The sequence below is a fragment of the Suillus bovinus genome, assembly GCF_016758785.1.
Source record: "Suillus bovinus strain UH-Sbo-P2 chromosome Unknown EDB93scaffold_148, whole genome shotgun sequence".
NCBI classification, from domain to species: domain Eukaryota; kingdom Fungi; phylum Basidiomycota; class Agaricomycetes; order Boletales; family Suillaceae; genus Suillus; species Suillus bovinus.
The window spans coordinates 28,528-53,329 of NW_024542204.1; the positions used below are offsets into that span (position 1 = coordinate 28,528).

The window sequence follows — 24,802 nt, forward strand, 5'->3', positions numbered from 1 at the left end:
GACGGGCCCATACACAGACAACACCTTTCATGAAATGATGTTCAGATTCTCTGCAAGTCTATACCGTTATTAAGAACAAGAAATGGATGGCAGGTAATCCAACACCAACATGGAAACAAAATTCTGTACAAGCCTGTCTGTCGAGCCCATGGACGCTCGGCCAGAGGCCGCCAGGTCGATATACATGTTGAACGCAATGCCTGGTATAACAAATCAGAAACTTTACTGTCAATGAGAAAATAGTGGGACTCAATGACGACAAACGAAGCGAAACCTGTGGTTCTACCAAACCCCATATATTCTGAACAACGCCACATAGTCGGAATTTTAGGAGTCAGTACCCGTGGATAATGTCATAATGTTAAGCTTCTAAATCAGTCTATTACGAAGGATATGGTTTCTTTTCTCCCTGCTTTATCTTCGTTTCGACTGTTGCATATCCAACATCATGTGAAGCGCTTCAAAGTCGCGAGTGGGTGCTTCTAAACCGAATATACTCTGCGTCCTTTCGATGGAAATGCAGGAGACGGTAGTACGGGTATTGACAGTCGAGCCTCTGATTAGAGGTTATCCGGCTCAATTACAAATGAACTTTCTGTCCTCAGGTCCATTTTAATATCATCGATGTTAAATAATCACAAGTACAACTCACGCACCTTGTTGAGCAACAGAATCACTCGTCCCAACGCATGGCAGACGGGACCCAATAGGCTCGCCCATAGTGCTCATCTTGAGAATCGAGCCAGCAGAGGCCGTCTCGAAGAAGCATATTTTCAAGAGCAGCTTGAGCACGTTCTCCTGTCCATCCTCGACGGTTCTCCAGGATTGCTTCAACAATACATCCTCCTTCTACTTGTGCTTCCGCAATGATTACAGCCTGATCTGCATCTAGCTCCTTGACCACGCTTCTTACCATCTTCTTTCCACCACCAACATCCAGCACCTCGTATCCGGCGCCGAGCGGTTGAAGTGTCTTAATGCTTCTTATAACATCTTCTTCTGTGACGCCACTCTCAATGCCACGCAACTTGCTGACCATACGGACGAGCTCCCCCATTTCTATCACACCCCCGTTCCTCTCCCTCGTGCTTACGCACACGTCTACTATCTGAACTCCCAACTCATATTGCCAATCGCCCATCCCAAGCATCTCTGCCCACCAGCCGCCTTGCCTTGGCCCAGCAAGTGGGTCTACGCCAATCGACAAGCACATTTTCTGAAATGCATGGCGAAACGCTGGATCGCTACGAATCGAATCTCTGTGTGTCGTTGCGAAGTGCGAAAGGGCAGTTCGGAATTGTGATAGTTGGGATTGTAGATGATCGACTTGGGTTTTCGAGAGCTCTGACGATAGTTCTGCAAAACGCTGTGATAACTGTTCTTTGTCAAAAGCAGCGAGACCAACGCCGCGATGCATGTTCATTTGGTTGCTTCAAGAGCAGTTCAAGAGTCGATCTCCCTTGGTCAGATGATCACGTGACGAGCACCGATAGAGAAAAGCCGGCCCGGGGTGCTGCTGGCAGCTAGTCGTTACGTGCACGGCGCTCGTTCTCAGGCTAGCCACCAGTAGAGAACTCCATCATGGGGCACTTGATAACATTGGCTACGTGAGTACCCTCTCATATCTGTCATATCTTCATATTTACTCACATCTTTCCAGATGGTGCGTTATAGTAACCTCAATCTCAACTACTAGTAGCATCTACTAAAGTGCTCAAAAGTTCATTGAACCAGTGGGCGTTAGACTTTCAGGTAACGTTTTTCATTATACAGTCATCACGCATCATTTGAGTAATGTTATACGTATCAGGGAAACTATGAACGTATTATTCAAAGCATCGCGATCGCAAAGGAGCGCGGTGCTACCCTGAGAGTTGGACCAGAGCTGGAAATTCCGTCAGTATTCGTGTACTGCGATGGCGCATATAATTGAGATATTCCACAATAGTGGATATGGCTGCTACGATCATTTCCTTGAAGGTACAAACACGCGTATAAACATGGCACTCCTGATGACCTAGCACAGGGGACACTATTCTCCATTCCTGGGAGGTACTGGCCAAGATCTTGGCCAGCGACGACACCATGGGAATCATCTGTGATATTGGAATGTAGGTGTAAAACATCATCTACCGAACCTATAAACTTCGCTCAAAATATGACAGGCCCGTGGTGCACAAGAACGTGATTTACAACTGCCGTATCATTGTACACAACAGGCAGATCCTGCTCATTCGCCCCAAGATGTGGCTCGCTAACGATGGCAATTACCGCGAAATGCGGTACTTTACTCCCTGGATGAAGTATCAACAGTGGGAAGATCACTTCCTCCCAAGGATTATTCAAACCGTCACGAAACAGGTTTGTTATTATTTCCTTCAACCTCAGTCATGCGTAACTTTTTATATAGGTAAAAGTGCCTTTTGGAGATTGTGTCATAAGTACGGTGGACACCTGCATAGGTGTCGAGCTCTGTGAAGAGCTCTTTACGCCAGCAAGGTATGTATCTTCATCTTTCTCGAGCACGTGATTCATACTCGCATGCTTTAAGTCCGCATATCTTAATGGGACTTGACGGCGTCGAAATATTCACTAATTCTAGTGGGAGCCATCACGAGTTACGAAAACTTTACACCCGCGTTGAGCTAGTAAAGGAAGCGACGCTCAAGGTAATTAGCATGCCTCAGTATGGACTCTGCCGGCTAACTCACTTTTCAGCTTGGTGGCGTCTATCTTTATGCAAATCAACAAGGCTGCGACGGTGATCGACTGTATTATGATGGTTGTGCCATGATCGCCATGAATGGTCACATTGTCGCCCAAGGTTCACAGTTCTCCTTGAAGGATGTTGAGGTCGTCACAGCTATGATCGACATCGAGGACGTACGCTCACATCGCACATCCCGCAGCCGCGGGCTCCAGGCCGCCCGTTCTGAGGCGTTTCATCGGATTGAAGTGCCGTTTGCGCTTTCAAGTGGAAAATTTGGTGATACACACGGGGCGATGACCCTGGGTATCCAGGCCAAGCTTTCTGGAGCAAGGTTTCATACTCCAGAGGAAGAGATAGCGTAGGCCTGCTACTCGTGTGCAAATGCTGATGTTAATGCTCTCCACAGACTTGGTCCGGCTTGCTGGCTCTGGGACTACCTCAGGCGCTCCCGCACACAGGGATACTTTGTCCCTCTTAGCGGAGGTATCGATTCTTGCGCAACAGCTGTGATAGTGTATTCCATGTGCCGTCTCGTGGCTGAGGCTGCACGCAAGGGAGGTACTGCCATTTATCTGCTATATTTGGTGTTTTTGTTAACATTTTCATTTTAATCAGACAAGCAAGTCGTTGTTGATGCAAGACGAATGGTCGGAGAGCCTGAAGACTCAGCTTATATTCCTTTGGATCCGCGCGAGTTTTGCAACAAAATCTTCCACACGTGTTACATGGGCACTGAGAACTCTAGTGCAGAAACGAGAAAGAGGGCCAAGGACCTTTCAGCAGCTATCGGAAGGCATGCGTCCACTTAATTCCTTGAGACGCTCGACTCAAAATAAATCTAGCTATCATGTAGACTTGAACATGGACACTCTTGTTACATCTATCCGTGACCTGTTCGCATTCGTTACTGGTATGCGGCCCCAGTTCAGAGCCCATGGCGGATCGGGCGCGGAGAATTTGGCGCTGCAGAACATTCAGGTAAGTGCCGTGAATTGTAATCTACACGGTCACTGATGACTGCTGTAAGGCACGGTTGAGGATGCTCCTTGCTTATCTCTTCGCTCAACTGCTTCCTTGGGTGCGAGGCAGACAGGGTGCGCTCCTCGTCCTTGGCAGTGCGAACGTTGATGAAAGGTATGTTTACTGGTCGGAGTGGTGATAATCGACTGACTTAGGGTTCAGTCTCCGCGGGTATCTTACAAAATACGATTGCTCATCAGGTCAGCCTGTCGCGAAAGAAATGCTGGATTAACTAACATCAATGTCAGCTGATATCAATCCTATTGGCGGTATCAGTAAGACCGACCTCAAGAAGTTTATTGCCTACGCTCGGGATGCGTTTGAAATACCCATCTTGAACGAGTTAGTACAGCTGGCTATTAGGATCGAAACTCTTTCCCGATGTTCTGCAGCTTTTTGAGTGCCATACCGACCGCCGAGCTAGAGCCAATTTCAGATACATATGTCCAAGCGGATGAGGTGAAGTTCTTTTGGAAGTGTGCTCTCAATGGTACTGATCACTCGATAGGCGGACATGGGCATGACGTATGATGAACTGTCGGTCTTTGGTCGTTTCCGCAAAGTGGAGAAATGTGGACCATACGGCATGTTCACGAAGCTGGTGCACGAGTGGGGTTCATTCCTGTCTCCTGTTCAAGTATGTCGTCGTTCAAGGTCAATTGCAATCCGCTCATCACGTCTTCTAGATCGCAGAGAAAGTCAAGCATTTCTTCTTTGAATATGCGCGCAACCGTCATAAGATGACAACCCTGACACCGTCATACCATGCAGTAGGTAGATTTATCTTCAAACTAATGAGACTAACCTTGTCGTAGGAATCCTACAGTCCAGATGACAACAGTATGTTGTGCTCAAAACTCCATATTACAGATTGCCCAGACTGACATCGTCGCACAGGATTTGATCTCCGCCCTTTTCTCTATCCCTCAAGGTTCCCCTGGCAGTTTAAGAAAATAGATGAAGTAGCTGCAGTCCTGCCTGATCGCTCCAGTCCGGCTGTAGATAACACCAAGACTGACTAAATAACGTAGAGATCAGGTCCATGTAGACGACAAGGCTCTAAGCCACAATGAAACGATGCTTTATATTCCAATAGGGCGGATATCGTGTGAGTACAGTACAATGCAATGGAAAGGTAAACCGAAAGCAAATAGATAACAATGTTATTATGTCCGCAAGAAACGTGATAGCGTGCTTTGAACCGTTATCTTCTTCATGATCGTTGGTTCCGGAGCTGAGGCGCGATAATAAGCATCGTCATGATGAGCACAGTTTACAGAAATCACTCACGATCAGTTAGGCCTTCATCTTTTACCTTGCGCTTTATGCTATCCATGACTTCACTGACAGCAGAACGATCGAAATCTCCTCGAACTTTCATCAGTCCTTCTACGAACGGTATACATGGCCCGTGCACTTTCGCGAAGGCCCAAAATGACAGGAAAACCATGCTTTTAGACGCTTCCAACATCGCTAAAATCAAGTCCACTACCTCAAAGTATGGCTCGAGCTCTTTGGTGGGTTTGAACGCGCTGAAGAACGAGAACACAGTACTGATGTCCTCTTTGATGCGTTCCGTTGCTGCTGGCATGCGTAATTTCGGGCAGTTGGCGAGCGCAGTAAGATAAGTAACCAGGAAGGCGTCAAGCAAATACTCGACAAGAAGTTCGAGGAGTGATGGGTTGATATAAGATTGATCGGCCATGTAATCCCGCATTGTCAGCACGATCTGTTCCATGATACCATCGTACCACGTTGGCTGGAAGAGTTGCTTCGTCGCGGGCTTCAAGTCATTGAGGATAATATCAATAAATGTCTGAATGCATTTCTTTGCAACGTCCAAGTTTCCATCGATGGCGTCATTGAGCTTCTCATTGATTGGCGTTCGGTACTTCTCTGATACAAGAGGCTCGAGTCGTCCCAAAAGCGCCTCGGTGTTGTCAGCGGACTTGATCTGGTCGTTGGCAAGTGCAATGCAATACTCTGCCAGACCCCCGACGACCTCCTCCGGTTTCTCCGTCTGCTTCTTCAGTTCTGTCTCGACAACTTTGGTCCACTGATCCTGTATGTTCCTCATAACCCGATTCACCTCACCCACCACACGAGCAAGAATAGCTCCTTGGCCACTTTCTGTCGCTGCATCGATCTGTTGGTTCACCATCTGGAAAAGGATAACCGCGCCCTGTGTGCCATAGAGTCCATCGTTATCCACCTCAGGTGGATCCGAGCGCGTGGTGAACTCCTGAATCTCTGTCTTCATTAGGTTCGCAGACCATTCATCAAGCTTCTTGACAATCAATTTTAAGTAGTCCTCGATGAGGTTCTGCTCCTCGCCGCCTAATAACGGTGGATCAAGGAGCTCCGGAGCTACATTCAACTCTTTCATGCTTTTCTTGTACTCTTTAATCCAGGCATGAAGGTCGAGCATGATGCTCGCGTCGGGCTCTGATTCGATGATGCGCTGAAGGGTCGCATTTAGAGTACGATGGTACTCTTTGATATAGAACGCATGTATCTCGTAGCTCGGTGGAAAGCATTGTACCACGTCGCTTTCGATGCGGATGAGGTCTTGGTAGATCCAACTAAGGCCATTAAGAAAGGCGCTGGGGTCGTGCTGATGCCGCGTATATGCGTCGTCAAAATTGGCCTTGATAGAGTCAGATATTGCTTTGGTAGCTTTGGAGCGGTAGTGTTTGATGATACGGGCATTTGCCTGCATGGACTTGAATTTAGATGCTGCATCCATCTTGGCAGCTTTTTTGACGAGCCTGATAGCGATGGCCTTACACCATATCAACTTCGCTCTATGTGAATGATGTAGCGTGTCATACCTTTTCGTCTTCCCGTGCCTCAAGTTCCACGATCTTTATGAGCTTTATCACAACTTGTGGATACCCTGCACGAACAAGTGGCAGCACGTTGCAAGCTAACTCCATGATGTATGCCTCAAAGTTTTCGATGAGCTTGTTCAACCGCTCAAACATACGTGCAAGTTTTTGGCGCGAATTGGCAGAAGCTTTCTTGGCTTGATGCATGGTTTGATTTCGGAATGCCTCCAGACGGTTGATGTGAAAGTGGATTGGAAGGAGATTCGGAGCGGGCCCAATGATGGTTCTGCTCTCCGCTTCCAATAATTCCTCTAGTACGTCAAGCTTTGAGTTCATTTCCAGTAGATTGTTGACCATCTCCTCCGTCTGTTCGAAATTCCTGTGTACCATAGACACCTGTACAACCTCAAGCTGGCGAAATACGTAAATGAAAGATAACGCACCCTGCTGATCTGATCGAATGTTGACACAACATTTTGAGGGTCGGAGCACATCCTGTCCACAATCTGCATCTCCTCCTTTATGACCTGAACGTTGTTTCGCGTCCCAAGCAATTTCGTGAGTCCTTCCCGAGTTGCATCAAGTTGCTCTTTCACGCCACTTTTGAGTCTGGCATCAATTGAGGCTTTCTCTTTCTCCAGTTTCTTCCGAAATGCTGAGATTTTCAGGAGATCATCAGGAGACTGGAGGTATTCGCCGATGGCTTGCGCAGCAGATACCTGTGGGGCAGCCATAGGAGCTACAGCAGCAAGACTGGCCTCCAATATTCAAATTTGATTGTTACCAGGAAATGGGTCTTATGAGTGAATGATTGGATTAAGGAATAAGTGAAAGTGACTTCAGAAACCACAAGAAGATACTAAGTAGCTTAGTGGTACTGGCAAGCGCTAGCACTAAGCCCGTACTACATAATAGGCTGATAGGCGCTTGTCAAGGTCACACATTCAACCCCATAAACTTGCGATTTATTTTATGGCCTTTTTCGCCAAGCCAAGACCATCAGCGTGTCTAGAATGTCGACGGAGACTTTTTCTCAGATCCTTCAGTTCTGAACACGCGAGAGATAATGACATTGTGATAGTAGGAGGCGGGCCAGCAGGACTGGCTTTGGCAGCTGCCCTCGGTGCGTCGCTTTTTTCGCCCACGTCTCACTCTCATTCGAGTATCATGCACAGCCGCGAACCCTGTTGCCAAGAGTTCACTCAAAATTGCACTAATAGAAGGGGGTGACTTGTCCAAAATACAGGATTGGGGCATGCCGCCCAATGCGTACTCAAACCGCGTCAGTTCCATCACAAACGCATCTCAGCATTTCTTGAATAGTGCGTGTACTTTGTGAAGGTGCTTAATGACATAGCTAATTGTTTTCAGGGATTGGAATCTGGGACTACATCGAACAGGCACGCACGAATCCTATTCACCAGATGCAGGTACCGTCTCTGTATTGTGACATAACCTTTTGTGCTTAATTGTCTCATACCTAGGTGTGGGACGGCGTTTCTGGTGCTCGCATCATCTTTGACGCGTCTGAAATGCCGCAGTCGAGCGAAATGGCTCGAATGACAGAAAACCTGAACCTCCAACGCGGACTACTAAGAAAGCTTTCGGACACCCCGAGTGTCCAGGTAATTCAAAGCGTCAAAGTCGAATCGATACAACGCGAGGCAGGTGACCGCAATGACTGGCCCCTCGTGCATCTTTCCAATGGCACCACACTACGCGCGAGGCTACTGGTTGGCGCCGACGGGTTCAGCTCTCCAGTAAGGTCATTCGCTGGGATCTCATCATATGGATGGTCATATGACACGCAAGCGGTCGTTGCGACGCTAAATCACGCGCCGCGAGGACCATTCCAAGCACCCAACAATACAGCTTACCAAAGATTCCTTCCGACAGGTCCAATTGCATTCCTGCCGCTTTCCCCTTGCACCTCTTCGCTTGTATGGTCGACCAAACCTCATCTGGCAGCAGCGCTGAATAAATCATCCCCAGGAGTGCTGGATCAATTAATCAATGCCGCTTTCCGCCTCCCAGAGCCATCTCTGCAGCACATCTACAAACGACTTCTTCAAGGCGCTAAGTCAAGCGAGGAGATAAAGGAAGAAATCACGTTCAGGGAACGCTCGGACGGCATTTTAAGTCACTCTGCGTACGCATCTGCTACATCAATGCTTTCCGATGGTGGTATTCCCCCGGATGATGCAGATGCACTTCCTCCCCTCGTGACATCAATTCAGCAGGGCACCATAGCAAGTTTTCCGCTCCGCTACAACCATGCTGAATCCTATCTTGGAGAGGGATTAGGAAGCCGCACAGTCTTAGTTGGGGATGCTGCGCACACCGTCCATCCGCTAGCAGGACAAGGCCTAAACATGGGCTTGGGAGACGTCGACGCTCTATCAAGGTGCATAATCCAAGCTCTGATGCACGGAGGAGACATCGGTGAGACACGCCTTTCTTCATCGAGAAGTGCCTTTTGATCATCTCTTCAGGCTCGTATACGGCTCTGATTCCCTACGCGCGGGAACGCTATTTTGAGAACCACAAGGTGATGTCAGCGGTAGACAAACTGCACAAGGTCTACTCTTCTACAGCGCAGCCAGTGGTGTGGGCACGATCTGTGGGGCTTGAAGTGATTAACGAGCTTGACTCAGTGAAAGCCGCATTGATGATGAATGCTGGAGCAAGCTCTCGGATGCAAAACGCAACTGGATGGAACTTGTTTGCCAAGAGCGTCGAGAGTCTAGCAGGGGCTGCGAGTACCTCGAAAATGGTTGGCGAAATAGTTGGCGCAGGAATACAAGAATTGGCCAAGAACGCTGGCCAAAAAATTTTTGGACGCCCTTGAACGCGTCACTATTAGTCTTTTGAATAACGTTCTTTCTTTATAATAATTAGATCTAAAGTCGACCCTTCCATACTACACTGGTTCATATCCAACCTCATCCCTGAGGAAATCAATGGTTCTAAAATATAGGAGCCGCGTAGCTGGATGAAAAGGATCTGAGTCGATGATCGAATGTTCAATTTGAATTCAAGCAATGCTGTCCCCTCTCGGCACACAGCCGCAGCTAGGGGTGTTGGAGAAATATAAATTTACTGTCAGGAGGGAACATCCCCCTCTCGCCAGAACACTCATCACTGCACACTTGAATCGAGCACATACGTATTTATTATCATGTCCCTTGTTCACTTCCACTACGACCCTTTCACCGAGTTCGAGCGCCTCTTCGACGATGCTTTCAGCGCCCGGTTCCGTCCGACATCTGACGTCAGTCGAGCCGTCGAAAGCGGGTCTCGCCTTGGGACATTCCGCCCAAAGTATGTGCATAAAAAGGAACTTTGAATCATTGCACCGCTAACCTTGAGTAGGATGGATTTGATCGAGAAAAAAGATAGCAATGAAGTCACAGCCGTGTTTGATTTGCCTGGCATGCAGCCGGAGAATGTCTCGATTGACGTGCAGCAGAACCGCCTCACCATCTCAGGGGAAATGGGTGCAGAGAGTGCGCGCCAAGAGGAGGATTACGCTGTGCGTGAGCGCACATACGGAAAGTTTTCTCGTATCTTGCAACTGCCTATGGGAACAAAGGTGTGTCGTGTCTAGCTTACTATGTTCGTGGGTTGAAGCTCAAGCCACCTGCAGCCTGAGGATGTCAAAGCAAAGATGGAGAATGGAGTTTTGAGCGTCACTTTCCCCAAAGTTGGAAAGGAGCAGGAAACCAAGCGTATTTCTATCACTTGATTGATCATGCCGCAAAAAATGTTCCTCAAGAAACGTTGTTCCCTGCCATTGTACAATAGTAATCATCAATGTAATATCGTTGCGCTGTCGAGTGTCAATAATGGCTGAGCGTGGATTAAGTAGTGATCCTAGGACATGTCACCATCTAAGATGTCGATGGGGGAGTGTGTAGTTGTTGATACTCGCCCCTCATGAAGGTCCACCACTGCGGTCCGTACATATAATATATTGCACCAAACGCCGCACCACCAAGATGGGCATAATGATCAAACATCCTGTTTCAAAGGCATCAACAAGGTCAGCGATGTTCTCATGAACATTCGTGTACCCACCTCCAGCCGCGTACGATGCCAATCATGTCAAGCACGACGAGACCGCCAACTCCCGCCTGAATCGGTATCGAAACGAAAGGAGGGAAAATGAGGCTGACTTGAGCGTCTGGAAAGGCTAGTGCGCTAACTGTCACAGCTGCGTAAATGGCACCAGACGCGCCTAATGACGGTAAAATCTCTTGTGGAGCAGCAGTTGCAGTCTTTACAGCTGTGCTAGATATTGCAGCAGCAGCTGGGGAGTTTTTTATGACTGCAGATGTAGTGAACTGATTGATAAGGCGAGGAAAGAGAACTTTGCAAGCAGCAGTGTGGCTGACCAAACCAGAGAAGAGTCCGGCTTCGAAAGATGAGCAAACCAACCAACGAAAACTGACACAAGCGTCATACCAGAGATAAAGAAGGCAAGGAAATGCCACTTAGCAGTGGCTTCTTGTTGATGTTCACCATGTTTGAGTTGCTCCAGGGTAAAATAGTGCGTGGCGGCAGAGCCTTAAAGAGGGAAAATGTTAGGATGTCCCTCCAGAGAGCTGTCTAGCGCACCAAAGCTAGCTAGGGCCATCGAATTTGCCAATAAGTGAATGAAGGATTTATGACTAAACATGCTCGTTAGCAAAGTATATGAGCGTCCTGACAACGGGTGGTGAGTGAAAGATCGGGTCATGAACGGCGCGAGTCGTGGTATCTTCCACACGAGATATATAGCTGTGTTGACGCCGCAAATTAACCAGCACAATCTTCTGCCTTCGGGGGCATCAAGGTATGATTGTGCAGCTTGAACGTAAACGGAGAGAGCGAGGTTACGCAATGCAAGAGGCCACTCCGCCAGTGTATCTTTGAGTTGATTTACTTGGGTTTGTAGATACTGAAGAAGATGAAATTTATCATGAAGAACTTCGGAAAAGTGTGAAACGCACCTTGCCAAGCTCTAGGTACTGAGCCTTTCTCATCTCTTCAGTAGTTGGGGGTCGCAAAGTCCATCTGTGAGAGACAGATACCAGTTGTTTTGACCAATACTCGGTGTCGATTTCAGTTTGGCTTGCGGCTATCGAATACGCAAGTAAAGACCCGCCGACAAAAAACTGAGAAATCATAAGCCAGCTAGCTAAAGCATGAACAGATGAAAAATAAATGAAGTTTGCTAACAAGAACTTGATTCCTTATTGTCGGCCGGGGAAATCGAGAGCTGAAAGACTCTACTTCAGTTGAACGGGCAACTTGGTCACGAAAAGTCGGCAGTGTGCTCTGGAATGATTTCTCCAACGTAAACCGCCCTATCCTTGGAAGGTTACGTGGTAAAGAGTGGACAAAAGAGCGACTGGGAGGACGAATACATGGCCGCAAATAACGAGACGTCTTCAGGATTTTGGTGGTACAAGACATGTTAACGTGTGCGTTGGACAGAAAATGTCTTAACCAAATTGGGCGACGGGCACATAGTACTCAGGCTAATGATATGATCATACCCTACTGACATGGCATTACTAATCTAGCACCTGGACTCATCAAGCATTTGGCAAGTCGTCTCGAGCGTCTGGCCTATGTCAGAGGAATTATGTTCTACTACATTTCATTCTTGCGGCCACCCCCCACCCAAGCTGCCTTATCCGGTGAACCCATCCTCATCACCCCTCAAATCGCCAATGATCTACGGACAGAATATCACACAGATGTTCAAGATATATTCTATTCGTGGTCCTTGCATTCGCCCACGCCAAGCTCAGTAATAACAAAGCCCGTCAAGTTGACGAGCTGGAAGGCATCTACGATGTACAAGGAAATACCCGTCCCACCCCCTCGAAATGTCCGTAATGGAGAGTATTGGCGCCTTATCCTTAGCCCTGGGACATCACGAAAAGATCAGGTACTTTCCCTGAATGATGAAAATCTTGGGCGCCAACCATTCCCCGTCTTCTCCGATCCTATCTTTTTCTCCGCTCGCCCAAACAATATTGTAAAGCAGGAGCGGATCCAGAGAGCATATGCGTTAACTGCGATTAATAGAGACCAACCTGTGATATTCCACATCATTGAACAAACCTCCTTTGACCTTGACAAGGCAAGTCAGACATCAACTTACCTCGCTGCAGATGGCTGAAATGACCAACAGAAAATATGGGACAGCGGTATCGGCCTTAGCTCTTGGTTAATTCAACTTTACTCTGCGATGGTTCCCAACGCCACCCTAGTTTCAAAGGTGAAGAATACACTCTTCGCTTCCAAATGCGATGTTCTCGAGCTAGGTGTGAGCTCTCAACGAGGTAATATCCCTCGCAGTGCTAACCCTGAGTAGGCGCAGGGACCGGCGTAGTCGCTATCGTTCTTGGTATTTTGCAACGCTTTAATTCTCCTATCATAGCAGGAAAAATCATAACCACCGATTTGCGTAAGCATGTGCCAGGTAAACGAATAAAATCACTGATCGTGGTGTTCAGCCTCTGCTCAGCCTCTATTACAGAGCAATATTAGTTCGAATCTTTCTCTATACCACCCTGGAAACGTACCTGAGGGCGTTACTCTCGATTGGAATGAACCCGACATATCCACTCAGGTGGCATCATTTGTCAGTGGCATCGATGTGATCGTGTGAGTGCCTATAAACCTGCATCAGGGAATATTTTGAGCTTTCATACTAGGATGGCAGATGTTACATATAACGCTGCATCGTTTTATTCACTCATCGAAACACTCTCCAGGCTTATCATATTCTCAATGAGTATCGCACCAGCCAAACCTCCACTGATCATTCTTGGTTACAAAGAGCGAGACGTGGCAGAACGTACTCTTTGGGAAATGACAAAGAAGATCGGTATACATTTTGAGGAGGTCGCACAAATTCCTGGAGCGGAGGGTAAACCTGTTGAGGTTTGGGTGGGGACGGTGTCAGTGAATGACAGTGAGCTTACGATGTCATAATCGGAAGCGAAATTAGTAGGATCCGCGAAGTATTAAGTAGTTGAGGTATGAAGCACTAGCTTGCGAACAAGTACAGATGACTAGAATTAACAGCAAAATGCAATACAAGCAATGCAAGCTATGTAGTGCTGAGATAGTGTTGATGATGGATGGTATACTTTGGATGTCAGATCTGTCAAAGTGGCGGAAGGGGCCTGCGGCAGTGGGGACAAATATTCTAAAAAAAGATCAATCGATATGCAGGCTCATTCGGTTATGTGGAAGGTTACCTTGATAGCAAGCCACTAGTAGATAGAGGAGATTAGCAACTAGAATCCGATGGGAAGCAATAAACGTACCTTCTCCAGGCACTCTGTATGCTGCTCAACAGTATAAGCGTGCGATTTGCATATAAAGGATAAGAACTCACAAATAGATGTTGACAAGGAGCAAGGCTGTAGCTTCGCCTTGCTCCGACATTTCGCAGCAATCCACCAGTAACATGCTCTAGCTGCTTTTCGTCTTCGGTATGAATAGCCTCCATGCAAATAGCGCAGTCCCCGAGAGATTCGTCAGGCGCTTCTGGATCAGCGGCAGGAAGCGGTAATGCTGGATGATAATCATGCACTTGCGCACGAGCAAACTGCAATTTTCAGCAAAAACATCTGTACGACTTGAAAACGCAACCTACTCGTTTCGGAAGGAAAAACGCCGGTCCAAACCGCTGCTGAAGCAGTATAATGGAGACTTGCAGGAAGATGAACATCGCAAGATACCACATCCAACCTAGTAAAGTATAAGTCAAATCTGGTTAATCTAAGATTCTGTACTTACGGCGAGGCTCGACATCTAGCACATTCTTGGGACATGCCAAGAAGTCTGAAAATATAGACATGTTGAACAAAATCGTCAACAAATGCACTGGTACTCACAAAGAGCATGGAAAAGTCGGCAGAGTGATGTGCCAATCAAGTACTCAGCAGTCAATGCACTGCTCCTACCTTTCTTCACCGATCGAACAATCTGTGGCAACCAGAAAAGAGAGTACATGCTCGCCACAAATACCAGCGCTAGCGAAGGAGTCACAATGACTCGGACGATGAATGTTAGGAAGAAAAACATTCCAAGCCCTAAAGGAACGTCAGAATTGAATACGAGGACACCTAAACACCTACATATCCGTGCTTGGGGATCAGAGCGAATGTGTCGAAACAATAAGCTTAAGAATGTCGGGCCAGTAGGTCGAGGAGGAGCTGTCGTTGGTGTGGGCACAGCTTGAGAAGATGGTGATGGTTCCTGTTGTACTGGCCGGGGAGGGGGTGGCGCCACTGCATCCTCTGGGGCTTGAACCTGATTAATGAGGATGGCGTGTTGCTGAGAAGCCAATTCAGTTTGTGTAGTCTATCGAACAATGAAAGCTCACTGACAGATTCAAATGCAAAAAGTACGCAGGCGACAAATGCCGGAGCCACAAGCGATAAGGAAGGACGCCCATTAGCAATGATGGCAAAAGTGATATGCCCAGCAAACGAGACAGAGTCCACAATAGATTGTGTAAGGAAAGTCCATAGAGATACACGAGACAATCCAGCAGGAGTACGACTTCGGTCAACTTGACGAGAGAGCAGTAGTAACTGCACCAAGTACACCAAAGCTGAGATACCAGCATCTGTCCAAAAACACGAATCAATAAACTGACTGAGTCAAGACGGAATACCCTAACATGTGGCAACCTTCCGGAAGAACAACTGAGACCTTGAAACAAACACTCAGTTAGGTCCCTAAACAGGAAACATTGAAACCATACCTTAATCCTTCCGCATCATGCAAGTTATATAGAATGCCGCATTCTCGACTCAAAAGCACGCCATTAAGCTTGAGAGGCGGACGGTTCACTGTCCATCTTCCCGTTGGTTTCTGTAATTCGTCTTCAAGGTCCTCCATATCCTTTGCGGGTATCTCGGATGGCGCAATTTGCGCGTAAACGCTAAAACCACAACCTCCTTGCGACTCCCCATCTGCAAGCACCGTTAGAAGTGAGACAGACATGGGAATTGGATTTGGCATACTGGTCGAATCCTGGTCGATAACACCCGCATCAATCATATCTTTCACCTTGTTGACTCTAGACATTAATTCAGGTTCTATCGTCCGAGCAGTATCATTCTGGAAAGCTTCTGGGACGAATGCGGGGATGTAGCGTATGTCTATATGTCGACTAATACAATATCAGTTTCTGTCGTCCGGACGTCATGGCTAAGGACACACCCGGTGGGTTCAGCAAAGCCATATATTGACCCATTTGCGAGGAAGTGCACGCCTTCAAAATCCAGTTTCATATCGTCGGAAGTGGCAGGGTGACGGACATCAATTCTGCCCTGTGGGGGGTTTAGTTTTCATCAAATGAAGTAATGAAAGTAACCCACGTGAACCATGGCGATCTTCTCGGTAACACCTTTGACGCTGATTGGAGCTCTATCTACTATACTCCATGAAATTTTGTCTGAGCCGGTCCAATTCCAAGATCCGAAGTGACCGATGAGATTTGTCATGTTAGCGTCGCCCATGAGTGCCTCGGCGTGTGTTCTCCAGGAATAGGTTGCGGATTCAAGTTCAAGGCTGGAAGGGGTGATATTGAAGAAGTCGATCTCGCCGTGCGCAAATCCAGTCACATTTGAAAAATAAGATGCCCACTGTGGGTTGAGACGAGACCCAAAGGACATGAATGACCCTACAAGAGGGGTGGCGGCGGCATTTCTTTCTGGCTGCGCTTCTTCGGTATTTATCAGCAGCCAGAAGCAACCGAGCACGTACCATTGTAAAGTTAGACTCTGTCCCATTCAGCCAACCAGTGAAGTTTGACAACTGGTAGTTGAGGGATTGAAGGGCATCCTGGTAATGATTTCGAGCGAGAAATTCGTCCCCAGTATGATTTGTGAGTATGAAGAGCATGAATATTAGGAACAGAAATGATGGAACAGAGCTCCTCTGCTGTGGTATTCTCGCTGGTTGCCCATCGGTTTCGTCATTGCGATCCATAGATGTCGGTAGTACACATCCAACATTCCAGTGGTCACTTGGCAGGAACTTGGGAGAATGGCACTGCACTACTGATCACGTGCCAAATGCATTAACACGTTAGCCTAGACCGCGATGAAGACAGCACCAGACAGCAAACGGTGGACCCATTTTCACTCAGCGCTCCAGCTTGCAATATCGCGCTCAGCACACAAATGGACGCGAGTAAAGCTGCTTATATTTACGCGTAGATTGGACTAACGGTCGCGTAGATACGAAGATTTTCAGGAATGTTTCACACTCTGGTGCAAAGAAGAGCCACATGGTGCAGAGGGTATCTTTAACACCGTGTCGAGGCATATGGAGGATCAAATACACGTGAGTCTCGTGTCTAAGCGTTATGGAATGCGCGATTACTGAGACGGCCTCTCAGCAAAGCTGTGAGAATTTGTTCAAGGAGTTTAATGTAAGGGATAGTATCAACATTCTCCATGCCGTCGTCTCTGAAGCGAGAGCTCGAAAACAACGTGGAGAAATACATGGCAAGGACGTATGGAGAGAAAATCTCGCACCGCGAGCTGCTGTTCGTGCACGTACTGTCCGGGTGATGGAATCCGAAGTAGAACGTATACGAGCAGAACTACAGGCTGTGGGTAACTCTCAAATGTTGTTATTATTTACAATTTTCTGACTTTATTGCAGCTTGAGGAAGAGAATGTTGCTTTGTATGCCCAATGTAAGGATAATGACCAAAAACAGCGTGCTGCAGACGCTAAGATGGTGGAGTTATTGGATATCCTGGATGAAGTGCGTGATTTTTTTCCGTTGAGATTGTTTGAACATTCTAACAAATGCTAGGTTTATGCAAAGTGGAGTCAACTTCCGCAGGATGAAATAGGAGTATGGGCTCTTGAATCAGCAGAGAACGTCGGCCTCGCACAACCACCGTAGATTGCACCATGTTATGAGTTTAGGGACATGGTAGCGGCCCACCTTTTTGGTTGATGATTACCGCTGTACAGACCGTCGACAAAGTGTATTAGTAAGTATTACATGTCAAGGAGACTTACACCAGTGAGCGGAAACCTTGCTTACATTCTTGCTGTAAGCATAATTCGCTACCGCGACGTTATAATCTCCTTCAGAATGCGGTATGGGATTTGATATACCCATGGCAACAACTGGTATAGGCGTCATAGGCCAGGGAATGCTGTTTTGGGCACCCGAGGACATTATGATGCGCCCGCACGGTTTTCGCAAAAACTTCATACAGAGCGCCCTGTTCAATTGGTGAGACCGCGAAAGGCCGCCACGAGTGACAGGTAGTTTGTGGTATCACCTTTATAGTATGGTAGTATATCGCTGAATCATGTCAAATTTAATGGCAAATCTCATAGAAAATTACCGATCCACTCGTTTCGTGTGGTTTATATTAGGTCCGGAATGCATTGGTTATATTCCAAAAGCAGGAGAGTAGAGGGGAACCCAAAATCCAAATACATGCGCCTTATAGGAGTCTAAATAAGTGGTGCAAAATTGAAGTCAGATCGAAGTGGACAGAAAAATAAAGTTAGCAGCAACTGGTTTCGATCCAGTGACCTCAGGGTTATGAGCCCTGCACGCTTCCACTGCGTCATGCTGCTGACATACAACTCGTACATATTGACATCGTTAATCTCTTTTGATCAAAATTATACTCTCTCCGTAACACCATGAGCACCGAGCGCAAGACAGCACCTAATGCACTATGGGCATATCTCCTCCAGAAGGACCTCCCGGCGTCCAGCGACTTTACCGCTACAGCCATGATTCCTGCAGTTGCACCAGTCGACAGAACCAACACCTCTATGCGAATGCTCATTCACGACATGCAGGCGACCCTTGAAAAATTCTCCACGAGAGTGGACACCCTACTCGTAAACGTCAAGGATGCAAAGACTGAGGTGGTAAACTGTAACCGGATATCAGAGATTGAACGAGAACGCGTGCTCGACGAGATCTCGAATAGTTGTGAGTGCATTTGGATCATATGCTTTGAAACGCCTGTAAACTGGATGGTCTATATTCTCAATTTCTCATCATTCTTTTTAGCAAAGAAAATGCAAACCGAGTTGAAGGCTTGCATTGGTGCACCATCGCAAGCATCTTCTCTCGAATTGATCCAGAAATCGCAAATTTCAGCGGAAAACAGCATACAAGCTCTAGACAAGCGCATAGATGCGATCCAAATGGTACATCTTGTTTTTACTACTAAGACCGCTTTGTCTCTAGTACACTCTGCTGACAGACTGATTGTACAGCTCATTCAATCTCAGAATCATGCTATGCAAGTCATACAGGACCAGCAGCATTCAATATTAACCGCGGTGCTTCCACTTCTTCCACTTGTACAAACCTTCCCTTTGCATGCGGATCAGGTCAAAACTTTTATAGCCGATAAAGTCCTGTCCAGCATCTCAAATCTGAGCCGCGATATTGATAGCATGAAGTTTACTTTATTGAATCTATCCGCTCCTTCTAACGGCACACTAAGTGTTTCCAGTCCAGCTGTAGCAGTTATGCCCTCTCTCGCTGAGAATCGCCCCACCCGCAAGCGCACCAGCTCTCGGTTACATCAAGACGACCCACATTCAGGTGGCCTGGCGATGGGTAGCCCTCGCATAGATCATAAGAGGCCGCGATTGGATAGCGTATTATCTACTACCTCAGCTCAGCTCGTGGGACATCGTACAGCAAATTCTCCGGCAAAACACGCTTTGGATTTGCGCAAATCCCTAGTCGCCGAGGGGTCGACTTCTCCCGCGTGTGGCTCTGCTACTAGTAGTGGCTACACTTTAGCTCCAAGGTCCAAACGCACAACGAGGATGCCCCTCACTGAGATAGTGCCTCCTCTAGTCAATCACACCACTGTACAGTTTCGAAAGCCTGTTGCCGAGTCTTCTTCCGGTCCTGCAACCAAATTTCCAACGATTGTCCAAACGACGCATTCTTCCCCTCAGCCGAGCAGACATCCACTTCCATCGGCTCGAGCACACGAGGCGATTCCCCTGGCATCAACCACTGCACCAATTAGTTCGAATATATCTACGACGGCTACGCAGCCTGACAAATTTGCCCTACCAACTGCCAACCAAGATAGCACGAAGACGCCAGAATCAGCACCTGCAGCTCCATCCATATATCCACAACCAATCCCGAAGACTATCAAGTTGGAAGAAGTTCTTCGCTCGCCCCTAAAATGTTGTATCTCCATTCCGCCGTCGCCGTTATCGTCTTTGTCTCCGCCTCCAACCCAGGCCCCAGCCCAATCTGTTTTGAAAACTCGGGTTCAACATTCTGCAGGTGGAATGGCGCGGCGCCAAGTCACATTCGCTACGTCAAATCAGGCATTCACCTCGTCCGTCCGTCCTGACCCTCCAGTACCGTCATTACGTGCGGTTGATTCCATGTCTGCATCGATGAGTTTGCGTGATCGACGCGCGCAGATGTCTATGGTGCGTTCCAGTAGGTTTTCACGCACGATTGGCTCAACATGTAATTTCAAGCTTGGACGTACTGCTTCCAGTGCAAAGCGTTTTATCCCACTGGGTTCTTCCTCCGATGAAGAAGGCTGAGACCCGCATACATTACTTCTCTTGTTGCTCCTTGATCCCTGTTTTCACCCGTTGTAGACAAATAGACACTACAAAATGTCGAGATGATGTCCGTTGATGCTACCCAACTTGGAATTCAGATATGCTTATCTTCAAATCATACATCCTTCACTTGCTCCTCTAGCCAATCCCACAGCGCCTTGCCGAGTTGAGGGTCTTGGGTTTCCTGCCTGGGTTGTTTGACGCGAGCCCACGGCACAAGATACTAGAGGCGTTTCAGCATCACAAAATCCCACAAGTTTAATCCCGAGATTCACCTTCCCATTCAAGCTACCAGCTTCTGGCGAAGTAGCAGCATACAACTGCGTAAGGGCACCTTGCGACACATCATATAGTACTGCCTTAAACTGGCCAGCCCGTTAGCGTCAAAAAGATTACTTGATGGCTTGGCGGATTACTAGAATCTTCTTGACAATACTTGGAAATTGAGTTCCAGTATGACGCAACAGGTCCGAATTGATAATGCCAGGATTCAGCGCCGTTGAAATAATACCCTGGTCTCCATATCGCTTCGCCAATCCAAGAGCGAGCACGACATTTCCCTGTACCGTGATCAGCTTGATTCTACAACATTAACGGAAGTGCTGTACGAATTTGCTTTGGTTGTAAAGGGTGGCCTTTGAGCATTTCTTTCGAGCCGGGCCATCTTTGAAAGTATTAAAATCGAGACCTCCAAATAGATGGGCGCAGGAAGCGACGTTTACAATGCGGACTTTCCTGTCGGGAGTAGCTTTAGCCGTCGAGGTTAAAATGGGGAGCAGGAGCTTTGTAAAGTAATAGTGGCCTGAAAAGTAGCAAGTCATCTCAGTGAGTTAGTGTCAGTGTCGAATTTCTCACCAAGGACGTTCGTTCCAAATTGGAGGTCATAGCCATCTGTAGTCACTAGCTCGATCGGCGGTCCCATAATGCCACTCGTGATATTCAGTACCGCAGATCTGGTCGAGGTAAGAAAGCTATCTCACGCGTTATTCAGAAGGACATGGAGCTGTGTCTCTTTGCTATCAAAAATTTGAAGCTGGCATATCCTTGAATAACACCTCTCTTACCTCAGGAACTCTTCAGCAGATGCCTTGATTGCCTTCAAATCTCCAAGGTCAAGTTTCAAGAATACTGCCTCGTTTCCGGTCTCCTGCTTCAGTTGACGAATGGCCTCCTGTGAAGCAGCCTGGTTGCGAGCAGCGATGTAAACTTTCGCGCCATGTGCAAGTAGAACCTTGGAATTCGTGTCAACGCAAACTTTCCTTAGCTTCTGAGATTATGGAAAAGCACGAATTTACCTTCGCAGTCTCCTTCCCGATACCCGTGTTGGCACCAGTCACAATAACTACTTTTCCTGTCAGGTTTGGAATTTGATTAGCGGAGAAAGTGGCCTTTGGAGGCACTGCATCTGCGACAAATGATAGAACATTGCCCATTGCTTCAAGTTGTCTCTCTGGAAGTGTACCACTGACACATATCCATGGCATGGCAGCTGCCAGCCGTTACTTATAAACTATGTATCCGAAACCGTAACCCTAATGCGAACCTGAGTCCTCGGAAGTAATCGGCATCACACGTCCAGCTGAGCAACGTGTTCTCATCCCTCCAGTAATATAATATAAGGATTGATATTAAATAATATCCACTCTGTGATATAGTTGCGTTTCGAAATATACATATACCCACATCATCACATCTAGCTATGATCTATCTCATTGCAAATATGAGGTCGTTCATCAGTCTGTTTCATCCGGCAGCAATCTCGCCAGCTCACACTTTAAGTCTGGGCGCGGTGACTGACACCAAACGCGTTATGTACAATTACAAGAGACGGATATACAAGCCCGCTTAGCTCAGTGGTAGAGCGCGTCACTTGTAACGGATCATGAGATCCGAGAGATGATGAGGTCGGTTGTTCAATCCAGCCAGTGGGCAAATGTTTTTTCTTGCTCATTTCCTCAATATCTTTAAATATTCCTCCCTTGACTTTGCGTTACATAGTGTAATCAAGATATTGACTGTCAAGGTGACTCACTATATTGGATTCTGGAGACTACTAAATTGATACACGTCTATCATTCAATTACTAATCTGCAAACCACTGGTACGCAACAGCTTTCAAGACATCCTAAAACAAATTTTGGAAAACCACATGCCTACAAAATTTTGAACACTCGAAATTTAACTCATTGTTATATCAAACTGCTCCTCATGTCTGTCTCCAATTCCAGCTACAGGAGGCATAACCCACACATTCCCAAACCTAATAACACTCGAGACAGTTGTGTCAACAGCTGTTTATTAATGGGAGGTGTTAGCGCGTATGACCAGTCGCTGACTGGGTGGGATGGCATGCTCTGCTGGCGCCTCTACACCACCTGCTAGAATGCCCACACGCATCATCCCAAGGAGCTGGATGACGTAACAGGTGAGAGTAAGTTTACAGCGGTCAACGGAGGATCGGAGTTAGTCGTTAGGATCATTGTATAAGCAAACAGTGTCGAGATACGCACGTTATGTGCTGCGTGAGAGTGGGCATAGACGCCGCCGAAGAATGACGCTGTCATGTCTTTCCCAGAGTTTCGTGTGAGTAAAACGGGTCCTCCCGGATGGTTATCAAGGAACATTGACACGTCGTGGATAAAACCTGAGATGAGGAGAAGGGTCCGAGACTGGGATTCTTCCTGGACTATTTACAAAGCGATGCAGATTGGTTAGCAACAATCGAGCGCGTGCCAACACGGAGTCACTCACAGGTTTTCCACGAAACCACAGGAAGTTCTTGCGGAGGTACGGGCCATTCAATTGAGTCCTGGACGTCCTTGAGAGCTTTGATCTTCATCGTGAGTGCGCCCTTTTCAATTTCGTTACTAGGGAAAACGCGGAGATGGGAGGCAAGACCGATATAGTGACAGACACTGATGAACCACTTGGTAGGGTCATATTGATACCATCGGAATGCATTCCTGGTGGAAAAAAAGGCCACAAGTTGTGTAAATGACGTTGAACAGCGCAATGAATGTCAACTGCTACCTGTAGTCCATGGGAAATTGATGGTGAAAATTATGGTACCCTTCTCCCATAGTAAGAACAGCGGACAAAAGATGATCGCGGGGAGTATGTTTGTCATCGTACGGCGTGGTTCCGAGATAGTGGGCAATGGAGTTGATGCAAAAAGTGCACTGGGTTCTAGTTGAGTTTTGTTTGAATGTACAACGCGGAACTTACATGATGACACGCAGTCATACGAAATGCACCAACGAAAAAAAATCCACCTTTCCAGTCTCCCCACCACAAGCCGGGGATGACCATTGGAAGCAAGTACCCGAAAATAGTCAGGATGACAAAGTACCATCTGTGTTGCCATTGTACGAGAGGGTCCTTGCTCAAGTCAGAGATATCAGCTGGCCCGGGCTTCAAATCTGACTTGAAAATAATCCATCCTATGTGCGTCCAGAGGAGGCCTCGTTCTGAGTTGTACGGATCAAGGTCCGTGTCTGTATGCCTGTGATGAGAACGGTGCCGGCGTGCCCACCAATAGCATGAGCCTTGCACTGCGCTCGCCCCTGCAAGGATAAGAAATACCTGCAAGGGGAACGAAGCGTTATATGACCTGTGTGACCAAAGCCGATGGTACCCTGGAGCGACACACGTTCTAATGATATCCCATGAAAGTTATCACCACCACTCACCAGCAGTTATACCTGATGGAGCAGGATCAGCAGTCGGAAGAAGCAATCAGTCTTCGTAGAGCACTTACCAAGCATGGAATAAATGTAATAGAGGGTAGTGCAAACGACAGTCTTCCAAAGGATGGGAACATAAAGCAAGCCGTACAACGAAAGAGCTGGTGTGATGACAAGAACAGAAAGGTTGAACCATCGTATGCCAGTGATGGTCGGAAAACCCTGCGTCACATTCTTGATAAACATATTGAATTGCCGCCGCATCACCAGCAAGGCTAGCAGCAGAAGGTGTGATCAAGAAGAACAGAAGGAAGGTGATCGCACTCGTTACCAGGAGGATTTTCTCCTGCAGATTATGTAGTACCGTTGAGACATGGCATTATGAAGGTCCGGTGTGACTTGATTTGATCAGGCAGCGAAGATCAATAGATGACATGTTGTCGTGTGTAAAGTGTAACTCAAACTCGTGGAAGACAAAGCTACTTGTGAAACTCGAATTTCTATAGCCTGTCAAATATTACTAGCTGATCCGAGACAATGAACAACAGCCACTCACGCTACCAGAGGTTGTCTTGCTTCGAAACTCTTCAAGTTGTTTCATGGTCTCAGCAAAAGCAAAATCATATCTGGTTCGAGTATCAAAAGTGAAAGAGAATATCTGGAAGATAGATAGTCGACGAGGCTTACACTGATTTCGTCTGACAATTCTGTTGCAATTGGCAAAGAACAAAATAACGACATGAATTAATTCCACTTCGGAACTATAAGTACATAGGTACGTGGTGCCGCCCATTTGCTACATCCGATACATGCCGCGCCGCGGCAATCTTATTTAAACGATCTAGTTCAGACTCATCACCGTGACGACACTCGCTTGTCTTGTTCAAAAAGGTATTCCTGTCAAGCTTAAGTTGAAACCGACGCCAAATCATAATTAAA

At 47.2% G+C, this 24,802-nt stretch overlaps 12 protein-coding genes and 2 non-coding genes across 14 annotated transcripts; 7 read left to right on the forward strand and 7 right to left on the reverse strand.

Moving 5' to 3' along the window:
• Window positions 1-399: 399 nt before the first annotated feature.
• On the reverse strand, window positions 400-1,604 carry EDB93DRAFT_203030 (EAP30/Vps36 family-domain-containing protein). The gene is made up of 2 exons (XM_041455686.1): window positions 657-1,604; window positions 400-595 (listed from the first exon to the last, which is right to left on the reverse strand). Exon 1 carries the CDS (start codon window positions 1,421-1,423, stop codon window positions 674-676), a length of 750 nt encoding a protein of 249 aa, XP_041301048.1. The 5' UTR covers window positions 1,424-1,604; the 3' UTR covers window positions 400-595; window positions 657-673.
• On the forward strand, window positions 1,444-4,808 carry EDB93DRAFT_1186653 (uncharacterized protein). The gene is made up of 19 exons (XM_041450825.1): window positions 1,444-1,607; window positions 1,722-1,752; window positions 1,811-1,896; window positions 2,022-2,111; window positions 2,166-2,361; window positions 2,411-2,499; window positions 2,552-2,669; window positions 2,719-3,068; window positions 3,117-3,268; window positions 3,326-3,503; window positions 3,553-3,688; window positions 3,738-3,844; window positions 3,893-3,930; window positions 3,979-4,072; window positions 4,123-4,189; window positions 4,239-4,367; window positions 4,417-4,500; window positions 4,546-4,570; window positions 4,628-4,808. Exons 1-19 carry the CDS (start codon window positions 1,582-1,584, stop codon window positions 4,750-4,752), a joined length of 2,121 nt encoding a protein of 706 aa, XP_041301049.1. The 5' UTR covers window positions 1,444-1,581; the 3' UTR covers window positions 4,753-4,808.
• On the reverse strand, window positions 4,809-7,494 carry EDB93DRAFT_1186660 (exocyst complex component Sec6-domain-containing protein). Its single transcript, XM_041450826.1, has 4 exons — window positions 7,002-7,494; window positions 6,562-6,954; window positions 5,021-6,512; window positions 4,809-4,964 (listed from the first exon to the last, which is right to left on the reverse strand). Exons 1-4 carry the CDS (start codon window positions 7,290-7,292, stop codon window positions 4,897-4,899), a joined length of 2,244 nt encoding a protein of 747 aa, XP_041301050.1. The 5' UTR covers window positions 7,293-7,494; the 3' UTR covers window positions 4,809-4,896.
• On the forward strand, window positions 7,495-9,557 carry EDB93DRAFT_1186663 (uncharacterized protein). The gene is made up of 5 exons (XM_041450827.1): window positions 7,495-7,681; window positions 7,734-7,880; window positions 7,930-7,988; window positions 8,043-9,000; window positions 9,051-9,557. The coding sequence occupies exons 1-5, from the start codon at window positions 7,531-7,533 to the stop codon at window positions 9,404-9,406; spliced, it is 1,671 nt and encodes a 556-aa protein (XP_041301051.1). The 5' UTR covers window positions 7,495-7,530; the 3' UTR covers window positions 9,407-9,557.
• Window positions 9,558-9,602: 45 nt separating this feature from the next.
• On the forward strand, window positions 9,603-10,376 carry EDB93DRAFT_202552 (small heat shock protein). The gene is made up of 3 exons (XM_041455684.1): window positions 9,603-9,879; window positions 9,931-10,150; window positions 10,205-10,376. Exons 1-3 carry the CDS (start codon window positions 9,737-9,739, stop codon window positions 10,301-10,303), a joined length of 462 nt encoding a protein of 153 aa, XP_041301052.1. The 5' UTR covers window positions 9,603-9,736; the 3' UTR covers window positions 10,304-10,376.
• A 26-nt stretch (window positions 10,377-10,402) lies between these two features.
• Window positions 10,403-12,064, reverse strand: EDB93DRAFT_1186666 (uncharacterized protein). Its single transcript, XM_041450828.1, has 6 exons — window positions 11,779-12,064; window positions 11,550-11,714; window positions 11,176-11,497; window positions 11,023-11,124; window positions 10,636-10,972; window positions 10,403-10,578 (listed from the first exon to the last, which is right to left on the reverse strand). The coding sequence occupies exons 1-6, from the start codon at window positions 12,013-12,015 to the stop codon at window positions 10,449-10,451; spliced, it is 1,293 nt and encodes a 430-aa protein (XP_041301053.1). The 5' UTR covers window positions 12,016-12,064; the 3' UTR covers window positions 10,403-10,448.
• Window positions 12,061-13,769, forward strand: EDB93DRAFT_202742 (putative methyltransferase-domain-containing protein). Its single transcript, XM_041455685.1, has 5 exons — window positions 12,061-12,691; window positions 12,743-12,875; window positions 12,926-13,018; window positions 13,068-13,218; window positions 13,269-13,769. Exons 1-5 carry the CDS (start codon window positions 12,188-12,190, stop codon window positions 13,546-13,548), a joined length of 1,161 nt encoding a protein of 386 aa, XP_041301054.1. The 5' UTR covers window positions 12,061-12,187; the 3' UTR covers window positions 13,549-13,769.
• Window positions 13,636-16,622, reverse strand: EDB93DRAFT_202330 (uncharacterized protein). Its single transcript, XM_041455683.1, has 15 exons — window positions 16,342-16,622; window positions 15,954-16,292; window positions 15,796-15,905; window positions 15,597-15,745; window positions 15,335-15,545; window positions 15,251-15,282; window positions 14,955-15,196; window positions 14,703-14,901; window positions 14,460-14,657; window positions 14,362-14,406; window positions 14,219-14,313; window positions 13,958-14,170; window positions 13,887-13,907; window positions 13,818-13,832; window positions 13,636-13,765 (listed from the first exon to the last, which is right to left on the reverse strand). Exons 1-15 carry the CDS (start codon window positions 16,564-16,566, stop codon window positions 13,724-13,726), a joined length of 2,136 nt encoding a protein of 711 aa, XP_041301055.1. The 5' UTR covers window positions 16,567-16,622; the 3' UTR covers window positions 13,636-13,723.
• Window positions 16,623-16,651: 29 nt separating this feature from the next.
• EDB93DRAFT_1186678 (uncharacterized protein) lies at window positions 16,652-17,861 on the forward strand. Its single transcript, XM_041450829.1, has 5 exons — window positions 16,652-16,766; window positions 16,818-16,923; window positions 16,979-17,194; window positions 17,248-17,352; window positions 17,404-17,861. The coding sequence occupies exons 1-5, from the start codon at window positions 16,681-16,683 to the stop codon at window positions 17,494-17,496; spliced, it is 606 nt and encodes a 201-aa protein (XP_041301056.1). The 5' UTR covers window positions 16,652-16,680; the 3' UTR covers window positions 17,497-17,861.
• Window positions 17,862-18,116: 255 nt separating this feature from the next.
• On the reverse strand, window positions 18,117-18,188 carry EDB93DRAFT_t117. The gene has a single exon. It is a non-coding gene; the product is annotated as a tRNA-Met (tRNA).
• Window positions 18,189-18,257: 69 nt separating this feature from the next.
• Window positions 18,258-18,779, forward strand: EDB93DRAFT_1096487 (uncharacterized protein; the record flags this gene model as incomplete). Its single annotated transcript, XM_041446788.1, has 2 exons — window positions 18,258-18,555; window positions 18,637-18,779. Coding segments are annotated over 2 exons (441 nt in total), but the record flags the coding sequence as incomplete, so codon positions are not given.
• A 1,516-nt stretch (window positions 18,780-20,295) lies between these two features.
• Window positions 20,296-21,613, reverse strand: EDB93DRAFT_1096508 (uncharacterized protein; the record flags this gene model as incomplete). Its single annotated transcript, XM_041446790.1, has 8 exons — window positions 20,296-20,403; window positions 20,456-20,545; window positions 20,597-20,740; window positions 20,789-20,982; window positions 21,036-21,109; window positions 21,161-21,196; window positions 21,245-21,411; window positions 21,476-21,613. 8 exons carry the CDS (start codon window positions 21,611-21,613, stop codon window positions 20,296-20,298), a joined length of 951 nt encoding a protein of 316 aa, XP_041301058.1.
• A 406-nt stretch (window positions 21,614-22,019) lies between these two features.
• EDB93DRAFT_t116 lies at window positions 22,020-22,112 on the forward strand. Its single transcript has one exon. It is a non-coding gene; the product is annotated as a tRNA-Thr (tRNA).
• A 90-nt stretch (window positions 22,113-22,202) lies between these two features.
• Window positions 22,203-24,599, reverse strand: EDB93DRAFT_1186700 (uncharacterized protein). Its single transcript, XM_041450830.1, has 9 exons — window positions 24,551-24,599; window positions 24,420-24,489; window positions 23,938-24,370; window positions 23,870-23,881; window positions 23,406-23,815; window positions 23,211-23,359; window positions 22,932-23,143; window positions 22,691-22,866; window positions 22,203-22,589 (listed from the first exon to the last, which is right to left on the reverse strand). Exons 3-9 carry the CDS (start codon window positions 24,125-24,127, stop codon window positions 22,479-22,481), a joined length of 1,260 nt encoding a protein of 419 aa, XP_041301059.1. The 5' UTR covers window positions 24,128-24,370; window positions 24,420-24,489; window positions 24,551-24,599; the 3' UTR covers window positions 22,203-22,478.
• Between the last annotated feature and the right edge of the window lie 203 nt (window positions 24,600-24,802).

What these genes read in the sequence shown, in the direction of transcription:
- EDB93DRAFT_203030 (XM_041455686.1), bottom strand. Translation starts at nt 1,423, where the DNA reads ATGAACATGCATCGCGGCGTTGGTCTCGCTGCTTTTGACAAAGAACAG.
- EDB93DRAFT_1186653 (XM_041450825.1), top strand. Translation starts at nt 1,582, where the DNA reads ATGGGGCACTTGATAACATTGGCTAC. An exon ending in CATATGTCCAAGCGGATGAG is followed by an intron (nt 4,190 to 4,238) that starts GTGAAGTTCTTT and finishes ATCACTCGATAG; the next exon opens with GCGGACATGGGCATGACGTA. An exon ending in CATTCCTGTCTCCTGTTCAA is followed by an intron (nt 4,368 to 4,416) that starts GTATGTCGTCGT and finishes CACGTCTTCTAG; the next exon opens with ATCGCAGAGAAAGTCAAGCA.
- EDB93DRAFT_1186660 (XM_041450826.1), bottom strand. Translation starts at nt 7,292, where the DNA reads ATGGCTGCCCCACAGGTATCTGCTGCGCAAGCCATCGGCGAATACCTC. An exon ending in CATTCGATCAGATCAGCAGG is followed by an intron (nt 6,955 to 7,001) that starts GTGCGTTATCTT and finishes GAGGTTGTACAG; the next exon opens with GTGTCTATGGTACACAGGAA. An exon ending in AGGCACGGGAAGACGAAAAG is followed by an intron (nt 6,513 to 6,561) that starts GTATGACACGCT and finishes ATATGGTGTAAG; the next exon opens with GCCATCGCTATCAGGCTCGT.
- EDB93DRAFT_1186663 (XM_041450827.1), top strand. Translation starts at nt 7,531, where the DNA reads ATGGCCTTTTTCGCCAAGCCAAGACCATCAGCGTGTCTAGAATGTCGA. An exon ending in GGCTTTGGCAGCTGCCCTCG is followed by an intron (nt 7,682 to 7,733) that starts GTGCGTCGCTTT and finishes TATCATGCACAG; the next exon opens with CCGCGAACCCTGTTGCCAAG. An exon ending in GATGCACGGAGGAGACATCG is followed by an intron (nt 9,001 to 9,050) that starts GTGAGACACGCC and finishes TCATCTCTTCAG; the next exon opens with GCTCGTATACGGCTCTGATT.
- EDB93DRAFT_202552 (XM_041455684.1), top strand. Translation starts at nt 9,737, where the DNA reads ATGTCCCTTGTTCACTTCCACTACGACCCTTTCACCGAGTTCGAGCGC. An exon ending in CTTGGGACATTCCGCCCAAA is followed by an intron (nt 9,880 to 9,930) that starts GTATGTGCATAA and finishes AACCTTGAGTAG; the next exon opens with GATGGATTTGATCGAGAAAA. An exon ending in AACTGCCTATGGGAACAAAG is followed by an intron (nt 10,151 to 10,204) that starts GTGTGTCGTGTC and finishes AGCCACCTGCAG; the next exon opens with CCTGAGGATGTCAAAGCAAA.
- EDB93DRAFT_1186666 (XM_041450828.1), bottom strand. Translation starts at nt 12,015, where the DNA reads ATGTCTTGTACCACCAAAATCCTGAAGACGTCTCGTTATTTGCGGCCA. An exon ending in CAATAAGGAATCAAGTTCTT is followed by an intron (nt 11,715 to 11,778) that starts GTTAGCAAACTT and finishes ATGATTTCTCAG; the next exon opens with TTTTTTGTCGGCGGGTCTTT. An exon ending in CCTTGCCTTCTTTATCTCTG is followed by an intron (nt 10,973 to 11,022) that starts GTATGACGCTTG and finishes CATCTTTCGAAG; the next exon opens with CCGGACTCTTCTCTGGTTTG.
- EDB93DRAFT_202742 (XM_041455685.1), top strand. Translation starts at nt 12,188, where the DNA reads ATGTTCTACTACATTTCATTCTTGCGGCCACCCCCCACCCAAGCTGCC. An exon ending in ATGCGATGTTCTCGAGCTAG is followed by an intron (nt 12,876 to 12,925) that starts GTGTGAGCTCTC and finishes AACCCTGAGTAG; the next exon opens with GCGCAGGGACCGGCGTAGTC. An exon ending in AATCATAACCACCGATTTGC is followed by an intron (nt 13,019 to 13,067) that starts GTAAGCATGTGC and finishes CGTGGTGTTCAG; the next exon opens with CCTCTGCTCAGCCTCTATTA.
- EDB93DRAFT_202330 (XM_041455683.1), bottom strand. Translation starts at nt 16,566, where the DNA reads ATGGATCGCAATGACGAAACCGATGGGCAACCAGCGAGAATACCACAG. An exon ending in AGAAGATCGCCATGGTTCAC is followed by an intron (nt 15,906 to 15,953) that starts GTGGGTTACTTT and finishes AACCCCCCACAG; the next exon opens with GGCAGAATTGATGTCCGTCA. An exon ending in CCGACTTTTCCATGCTCTTT is followed by an intron (nt 14,407 to 14,459) that starts GTGAGTACCAGT and finishes CTATATTTTCAG; the next exon opens with ACTTCTTGGCATGTCCCAAG.
- EDB93DRAFT_1186678 (XM_041450829.1), top strand. Translation starts at nt 16,681, where the DNA reads ATGAAGACAGCACCAGACAGCAAACGGTGGACCCATTTTCACTCAGCG. An exon ending in ATATGGAGGATCAAATACAC is followed by an intron (nt 16,924 to 16,978) that starts GTGAGTCTCGTG and finishes ACGGCCTCTCAG; the next exon opens with CAAAGCTGTGAGAATTTGTT. An exon ending in TACGAGCAGAACTACAGGCT is followed by an intron (nt 17,195 to 17,247) that starts GTGGGTAACTCT and finishes ACTTTATTGCAG; the next exon opens with CTTGAGGAAGAGAATGTTGC.
- EDB93DRAFT_1186700 (XM_041450830.1), bottom strand. Translation starts at nt 24,127, where the DNA reads ATGCGGCGGCAATTCAATATGTTTATCAAGAATGTGACGCAGGGTTTT. An exon ending in GTATGACTGCGTGTCATCAT is followed by an intron (nt 23,360 to 23,405) that starts GTAAGTTCCGCG and finishes ACTAGAACCCAG; the next exon opens with TGCACTTTTTGCATCAACTC. An exon ending in CAATTTCCCATGGACTACAG is followed by an intron (nt 23,144 to 23,210) that starts GTAGCAGTTGAC and finishes TTTTTCCACCAG; the next exon opens with GAATGCATTCCGATGGTATC.